The sequence below is a fragment of the Centrocercus urophasianus genome, unplaced genomic scaffold (genome assembly GCF_019232065.1).
Source record: "Centrocercus urophasianus isolate 14NV4802_14NV808 unplaced genomic scaffold, USGS_Curo_1.0 seq_11, whole genome shotgun sequence".
Lineage (NCBI taxonomy): Eukaryota > Metazoa > Chordata > Aves > Galliformes > Phasianidae > Centrocercus > Centrocercus urophasianus.
The window spans coordinates 79,880,671-79,889,981 of NW_024884253.1; the positions used below are offsets into that span (position 1 = coordinate 79,880,671).

Sequence of the window (9,311 nt, forward strand, 5' to 3'; positions counted from 1 at the left end):
TGGGATTCAAAACTGATTCTGTATTGGGAATACCAAGAAATTTAGAAGAATGCTTAAGCTCTGCAAATCTGCAATAGAGGTTCTGAAGTCTGCTTGGGAAGCCCTGTTACTGTGTGTCTGCTGTGGAGTTCTTGCTCTGTTTTTTCTGGTTCTTGCTATAAAGCACAGGAGCTGTGGGATCAAGTTATACGCACCTGCTTTTTTTTCAGTCAGTCTGCAGCATGCTGGCACTGCGTCTTAAGCTTTTGTGTCATACGTGGGGGATTCATATTTCCCAGTCTGTAGTCTACATCAGTCAGGATCTTCAGCACTATAGGGAGCTGCCTTTTGGCAGTGCGTGGGAGAGTTGAGGTGCTCTGTGGCATCTATGTGTGGAAGTGCCGTGATGCACTTTCTGTTGAAAGAGGGAAACTGAGACCAGCAGATGTCTCATTGCCTTATGGCAGTTCCTTAGTGAAAGGAGAAGTATGAAACTGAGTTCATGAATATGAGAATTGGTCATGAGAACGTGGTGTTAATGAAGTATTTTTATCATCATCTCTACGGCTGTATTTTATTTCTTGGAAAGTAGGCAACAAGTGTGTTAAATTTCAGATCAAATACAAGACGTGGTCAGATGAATAAAAGTTGTTTGGCAGTGGGTCTCCAGCATACAATATGTACTAATCTAAAGATTCCATTTTGAAATCTGTCAGCTAAGATCACTATTGAGTGTGCATTTCATGCAAGGTTTTCTGCATGTGCTGTGATACAGCTTGCAGAAATAAGATAATTGCACCGCTAGCACTTGTTGTCTTCACATTCAGGAGAACAGTGTCTTTGACAATAATAATGATGATGTTTCCTAGCATTCATTTTTTACCTCATCACTTAAGATCTATGTGAAGAATATGTAACTGACTAGCTGACTTCAAGTGTAAAATTTCCTAGCTCCCAGTAGATTGTCTTCACGTTTTTATCAAAATCAGTGCTAAGTGTCTTTCAAAATTGAATTTAAATATTTTTTCCTCCCTTTCCTGTTTTTTCAGTCAAAATTGTCTATCACTGATTTTTTGGCTAGCATTACAAGTCAGTATTGTTTGTGTATGATCCAGAAAAATTAGAAAATATTATTATGATAAATCTTGCGTAGTTAATTTTGCTGGAACCTGTCATAGAAGGTATTACTAACAGGAGTATATACATTATATGTCAAAGATCCTAGGAAGCATTCCTTTTCACAAGCCAACTGAGCTGGGGGTCAGCAACTGAACAGCCTCATGTTCCAAGTGCCCTGTGAAAACTTTGTCATGTTTTCAGTGTAATTAGTCATCAAAGGGCAGTAAGGCTGATTTTTCAAAGTTGACGATTACTCTGAGCTTTTAATCTTCACTGGCTGTTACTGTGCAGCTATCAAGGCAAACACAAAGTTTAATTGTCTGTAGAAGAATCTTCATTAAGAGTGATACATAAACATGTAGAGTCCCGTTTAACAGGGAAGCTATTAAACAGTCACGTGTGTGATTGGAAATCAACAAATTTTACAGAGATTGTTGTATAAAATGTATTGTTCTTCTGTACCTTTATTAATGCTTTTTTCAATGTATAAGATCTTCCTAAGATTTTGGGTTCTGATTGTTTTTGTTTGTGTTTTTTATTGTTGTGGTGGGTTTTCTGTTTGTTTGTTTTTTAATTCCTTCCAAAAAAATTCCTCTATCAGCTTCAGAAAGAATTAATCAGTTCAATATTAATTTTCTATGACTTAGAACAGAAAACAGCTAATATCCCATTCACTTGCTTCAGTAGGTTTTGGAAATTGAACTCCAAAAGATGAGCCATCTATTTCAAATGTTACATCATACATGAAATGCTATGAAGACATGTGAGATGGGCTCAAAATAAACCATATATATATATATATATATTTAGGTTTCAGAATGTTCAGTATGAAAAATAAAAAATAACAGCAGACCATTTAACTACGCTTTTCTTGCAAGACGAGCAGTTCACAGGAGGTCTACCACAAGAATTAGGTGATCTTTATAATTTACACATAAATGTAGACTTAAAAGTATTTTTAAAAATTATATTTTTTTAAAGTAAGACTTAGTTACTGCAAGCATTGCTATCATGGAAAGCAAGGTGATGAGTTCATTACAGATCTGTCAGGCATTGTAATCTGTTACCATATGTACCATATGCTGCAGTACTCCAAGAAAGCCGAAGCTTATGTACACTCATGAATAGGAAATAACAAAAAACCATCTACACATTTCACACTTAATCATAGACCTCTATTTCTACAGCTACTGAAGCTGTATAGTCAACACCACTGACCAGCTCATCTGTAGGCAGCTCTTTATCTTTAAAAGCTGGAAGAGCCATAGTCAAACTCTCAAATAGCGTAGGCATTTTCTCTTTTCTTTTGAGCATTTTTCCTTTAATGAGTTCTGTCTCATTACATTTCATACCAGAAGTAACTTTTTATCCCTTCAGGCCAATGAAATGTTGTTCAGTGGAAGGAAGTTGACTGCGCAGGAAGCTTGTGCCAAAGGACTGGTCTCTCAAGTGTTTTGGCCAGGAACGTTCACACAAGAAGTAATGGTTCGAATAAAGGAACTGGTGACATGTAATTCAGTTGTAAGTGTCCTTAATTTAACTATGAACAACTTATTGTAAGGAAATAAATAATTCATGTATTGTTAGACTACATCGTTACACCTTCCCTCTCAAAAAAAAAAAGACAAGTAATGAGTATTAATGTGCTTTTTTTGTTGTTGTTCTTGATTTAAAGAATTCATACCTGTTTGTTTGTTTGTTTTTTTTTTTAAACCATATTCTGTAATACATTGTGGCTAAGCATACTGTACTCTTTCAGAATGTACTTTCTTTTTAACTTAAGTATAAATGATACAGTAAATAAGTCCAACTTATTCTAATTAACAGTGTAAACAGTTGCCCTAGTCCTGTTTTGATTTGTAACTTAAATTACCAAGGAAATTGATAACTTAATAATTCTGTAGCAAAAATGCAGTTTTTGACAACAGGCTAAGCTTTCAGTTTTTACTGGTAATGCTTGTGGCACTCATGTCTGTGTTTCAGCAGTTTTGCATGATGGCTGCAACCACCACAATCCAATGCTTTCTTAGGGAAAGAAATACAGTACAAAGCAACTGTTACATGCATTAGATATTGTGGATTTTGAAAGAATAAGTGAAAAAGCCAACCTTTGGGGTGTTTTTTTTTTTTTTCCAATCTTTTTAAAATGTTGTTTAAGTTAGAATGTCAGCCTGGTTATTAGAGCAGTTTTGGATAAATGTATTACTGTTAACCTTCACCAAAATGAAGTTAGTTTTCTCATGTTAGCACTGTGAAATCATGCACATGTAGTACATGAATAGTTTGAAAAGCTCACATACATGAATAACATCAGGTTCTGTTTGTGTGAAACTAAATGTGCAAGCTGCTCAAAACTGAACAAACTCTTCTTTTTCTGGTGTAGGTACTTGAAGAATCCAAAGCTCTAGTACGTAATATTATGAAGGTGGACTTGGAACAAGCAAATGAAAAGGAGTGTGAAGTTTTGAAGAAAATCTGGGGCTCAGCACAGGGGATGGACTCTATGTTAAAATATCTGCAAAGAAAAATCGATGAGTTCTGATGAGGTGCCCATTGACACTGGAATTGTACTTCTTGGACATCAGGGCAAACAAAATATGCCCGTTTTAAAACCTATATAAACTCACCCTGGCTCAGCTTGGGAACAGTAGTAAATCCCTCCTCCCCACCCCCCCAGTTTTATTGTCAAGGGGTATGACAGTACTGTATCACTTAAATTTGAACAAAACTCCTTTCTCCTTGATTGTTGTGTGTGTGTGTATGTATGCACATGCATAAGGTATGTGTGTGTGCACATATACATAGCTTTTATATATACAAAGTGTAATGCGTGACAGCGTGTACATAGACACATGCACACAGAAGGTAAACAATGACAGAGTGCACTACCCACCATCTCCTGAAAGCCTCTAGTTTTGGTCATCGTTGGCTAGTAATGTATCAGGCAGAGAATGGATTAAAAAGCAAATGATGTTGTGCTATTTTCTGCGTGGCAGGGAAGTCTGGAATAATGCTTTTCTTTTATCATTAGAATACAGAATCGAAACGGGTATTAGCCAGCCCTTACTTTCACTGCCCAACAAGTCAGCTAAGATGTAAGGCACTGTCTCAGAAGAAGGTTGACATACCTCAATGGAACATCCTAACATTTTTCAGATGAACTCCTTAAAGCTTAGATCAAAAATATCACCCAAAAGAGAGCGTGCTCAGGATTAATGCTAAGGAAACACTCTGCCCTTTCCAGGGGAGTGGTATAGAGGGGTGGGAGGAAGAGAGCAGGAATGCATTTAATTCTTACCCAGATAACGTGAAGAAACCACTGTCTCATGGGGAAAGGCAATGAGGAGAAGCAGGGGGAATGTGGAGGGGAAAGGAAAAAAAGACAAAAAAAGCTTGTTTTGCAGTATTAGTGAATCACTGAATATCTATGTATGAATATCCTAAGTTATAAGTTAGTTTTAGTGGGTTTTCAAATAGCCTTTTTTTTTTTCCTTAATAACTACATAAGTGCTTCTGTTGCTGGGTGAGAATACTACTTTATATACAGTTGTTTGGTTTTTATTTCCTATTTGCTGGTTTAATTGATGTATTACACCAAAAATGCATTTTATGTTCATAAATTTTAGGTTCACTTAGAATATATTATTTAATAAGTTAAAATTCTTTTGGCACACTATTAAGTAAAAAAAAAAACTTTAAAAAAAAACTACCTTATATTAGATGTTTAATGTTCTTTGTCTACGCTTTTTTTATTATTTTAAATATACACTATATACAGTATGGTGTAAAAGAGTGCCCTGTGTAAATAGACCTATTTTGCATTCCTTTCAGGAGTGGTTATTGATTCCTGACTGCAGATATCTATTATTATTTGGGTATCTGTGCTTGCAATCTTATTGAATGTATTATGAAGAATGGAATAGAAATCAAACCTTATTTTTGTACAGTTTTGAAGTTTTTACTTGGAACTGACCCACCTCCCCTTCCCAGTGGAGAGCTGTACAGTGTGTAAATCTGCCTTTACCTTGGATTGGTACAGTATTTTTGCATCTGTGGGACCTACTTTTTTGTTCTAGTAGTTTGAACTATATATAAACTGTACAATCTGTAAAGTTTTTATAGAATAAATATTCAGCTGTGAAAACTGGTTAAATAAAACTAATATTTCTTAACACATTTTAAACGTGGTTCTCATACAGTTGTCTTTTTCAAAGGCAGTTCTGATTTTAGAGGAAGCATTGCTTAAAACTTGAAAATTAGTGACCTCATGTTTTCATGTTATTCATGTTTTACTCTGTCAAACATATACAAGCTCTTACTCGTTTCCTTCAGTGAAAACCTGGTTGTGGTAAACAGCACTGACATTTTCTCCAAGAAGAGGATGATAACACCTCAGGACAGGCCTTTTCTGGTACCTTGGAAGGGGCATTTGGGCACAGGTTGCAGCTGTTCCGGCTTGAGAATCATTTCTGCTGTCCTTACATACAGGAGAATTTCTCTGAAACAGCAGACTGGACCTAGAGATAGGAAGGAATAGAGATAGGAGAGGAATTACACCAATCGGAGATCACTCAATTCAGGTGGAAATTGAATTCTACTTCATTTTGTGCTGCTACTGTCAGTCAGGCTGTTACTATGCCTACAATTTGCATATTCAGCTGCAAATAAATTGGAAAAAATCCTTAGTTCAGACCAATTTCTGTACACAATAACAAACCTTACACTTACAAACTGTGCCTTCATTCATAAATGTACATATCAGTACACTGAGCTACACAGATGCTGCTTCATAGGAAAATAATGTACAGCCCCATATATGTCAGGAAGCATCTTTGGTGCCCAATAGTTACCGATGTGCAAAACTTGCCTATGGAGGGTCTGAGGAATTTCTTCATTCCAGTTCAGAAGCATCCAGCAGAAAATGTAAAATAGTAAAGGCACAGTTAAACTGTTATACTGAAGAAATCATACAGGGAGTAAACAAGGTAGGTTTATTATTTCTTTGGTTCTAGAATGAATATACAGAAGCAATGAATGAAAATCTTACTCCACAGGAGATGCCCATCCAGCAAGGCAGACTTCCAGAGTTCAAGTAGAACATACTGTGCTCTTTTTTTAATCAGCCTCCACTCAAATCTGAATTGCTGCCATCTATCTCTGTCCACGGGCGCTGTCTCCAATAGCTGCAGGTATGTGAATCTTATGTAGTCTTCTCTTATTATTTTGTATGGTTTCCTAACACTGCAGGAAAAAAAATGATAGTTTAAATTATATTGATAAGGAAATGTGAAAAAATAAGGATCTGTTTCTTCCTCCAAACATCTGATAGGTAACAGAACTTTACTTTCAGCTGCTCTCAAATAGAACTTCTCTGCCTAAGAAAACTGAGGAGTGTGTACCTGAGTGGAGCAGCATTAAGGAGAGTTTAGTCTTTCAAAACTATAACAGAACAAAGCCAACACAATGATGTCCTTCTAATAGCAAGCAATAAGACAAGAGAAATCATAAGTGACTTAAGAGCTTTTAAAATGAGTACTTTCAGGTTGCCTTCACAGAATTCAGGTCTTTGTCTAGCCTGGTTCACTGCAGATACTTGTGGTGTTCTACATAAACTTGCACCACTGCACAGATAAATCAGGTTTAGGTTCCTGCTGCTTAAAGGCAGCTGCACCCACTGGGGGATTGACTGGGCCCAGGAGAAGGGTGAGAAGGGCTGCCTAAACCAGCATTTCTTCAAAGGCACCTCACTTGGAGTCGCAACCTCCCAGAAGCAGTTGTACATGAAGACTGCTTTTCTATGCTGACTCTAGTACTGATGTGTAAACAACTTCTGAGCATCATGAGGTTGTTGGACCCAGGTGCAAAGCAGCATCATAGAAACAGGATCTTTCTGAATGCTTGAGAGAACTTTCCCATGGTGTTTTGCAGCTTATTTTTGTAATAAGGGAAAAAAAAATCTACACTTTTTTCAACCTGCAGGCATGAAGACAATCACGAAACCTGTTTTGATGTCAGGCATTTAGCCGTTGGGCAGAGAATTGGAGATGGTGGTACTGGAGTATAAGTTTGAGACAGGACTGAACCAGGCTTAAGCTGATTCCTGAGGCTCCTATCAAGATTGTCTGCTACTTTGCATTGCTGTACTACTCAATCTGTGAATGCAAAATTCAATAGAGAAACATTGGTGCTGAAAGTTAAAAGGAGAACAGGGGCTGTGGTAGTACAGTGTAGGAATCTCTCTATGATAGTCTAGTTCTTCTGAAATAAGTATGGCCACAGGCACTTGAGCAAACAGCAAATGGTTAAGTATTGGCAATTGGGCTGGAGTAAGTCCTCACAAAACGTTGCATTACACTTGAGATCATTTTGAGTTAAATAACACTACTTTTCTCCTGTCAGGAAACAGGACTGGATAAGCCAGAGGTTGAAGAATGTACTTGGAACTGGTAGAAAGCCACACACGTACTCATCTCTTGTGTTATTTTGAACAGAAATAGAAAGCACAGCAACATTTTTGCTCTGTGTAAGTTAATCTACAACATACAAAAGGTATTTTGGGGTAAGCTAAAAGTTAAACTCACCTAGATGTCTTTTTCTTGTTCCAAGTTTCAAATTTGCCCAGACAGCACTTAGAGCAGTTTCCTTCAGTGAGTCCTTTGCTGTGTTGCTGCTGTCATTGCTAAAGGGTACTTTTCTCTGTACTTCAGAACCTTGTTCTGAAAACAAGGCTCAAGGGAATTAAATCACTTTGTTAGGTGAGATCCATTTCTTAAAGCTATGCTTACTTGAAATTAATTGAAACACACATAATACTAGAGCTATGACTGCCTTCCCTTACACTGATACAACTTCATCATGCTTTTACCCAAAGGTGGGTGGAATTGGACTGTAAACAGCTAGAGAAAGTGGCAGTAAACAGCATTTCTGGATGAGAGAGACCTTCAGTAAAGTGGGTCAATGACCTACCTCGGTTTGTTGGTTGAAGTTGAAGTACTTCATGTTCTTCCAGGTTCTGACAAGTATGAGTAGGAGGGAGGAGATACCTCTCAACTCATTTACAGTTATCCTTATGATTTTTCCATGCTAAGGAACTGCCGGCAGCTGTCAACACTCAGGCTGTCTTACAGTGCTATATCAGAGGCTGAGATGGCAACCTTAAATCATGCAGCATGAGGACACAGCTATGCTGAAGATGGCACACGAGTTTTTTTTTCCTTTCCAAAGATGTAAGCATCAGGATGAGAACCATGATACGGCACAAGGCCACCATGTTGTGTTCAGCATCTTGTATTAAGATGGTACCAAATCCCCTAGGACAGAAATGAGCACAAAGTGACTTGTGTGTTTTGGGTGAGACAGGAATCATCCTTGACTTTTGGTGAAAAGCATAAAGAAAAAGTCTTACTTGTTTCTCCAAGGATAAATAGGATTGCTAAAGAAAACAAATCTACGTGCCTTTTACATAGTGCCCAAAACTTTGCTTTAGACTTGGTAGCTTAAAACTTTGTATTTTTCTCCCCAAGATCAAACCCATCAAGCTGCAGAGCAACCCAGTCATCCTGAATGTAACCAAATGTACTAACGAAGTTGACAGCATATAGTCTCAGTCATTAGTTCCAAATTAACACATTTTGCTACATTCCCTGGCTATTTCTTTAGACTAAACACATGCTAAAAACTACATAATTCTGCACAGAGAAATCAATTCATAATGCTAGAATAAAACAGTATTTCCTAGATACTCTTCAAGTCTTTGAAAGGGTAAATAGTAGAAGGACAAGGAGAAGTGGTTTTATGTTGAAGGAGGGAAGATTTAGGTTGGATTTCAGAGGGAAGTTCTTTACTAGGAGAGTGGTGACGTATTGGAACAGTCTGTCCAGAGGTTGTGGATGCCCCGTCCCTGGAGGTGTTCAAGGCCAGGTTGGATGGGCCCTGGGCAGCCTGGTCTGGTATTAAATGGGGAGGCTGGTGGCCTTGCATATGGCAGGGGGTTGGAGATTCATGATCCTTGAGGTCCCTTCCAACCTGGGCCATTCTGTGATTCTATTTTCTGAAACTCATTCGTTGTAACCCTATACATCTCCACCAAAATGTCCTAATTACCAGACAAAACCCAGAATATTAACACTATTGAAGTGTTGCTTGGCATCCCTACCGCTAATCAGTTAATTTTCAATAAGTTCATAGTACCACCTGTCTCAGTGGGAGCAGAC

At 37.7% G+C, this 9,311-nt stretch overlaps 1 protein-coding gene across 1 annotated transcript in view; it reads left to right on the forward strand.

The window, feature by feature from the left end:
- The window catches only part of CDYL (chromodomain Y like), a 105,063-nt gene extending 99,782 nt beyond the window's left edge, over positions 1-5,281 (forward strand). The window contains 2 exon segments of the mRNA XM_042833683.1: positions 2,476-2,619; positions 3,482-5,281. Of these exon segments, the coding sequence (XP_042689617.1) occupies positions 2,476-2,619; positions 3,482-3,640 (303 nt within the window). The 3' untranslated portion in view covers positions 3,641-5,281.
- Positions 5,282-9,311: the final 4,030 nt, after the last annotated feature.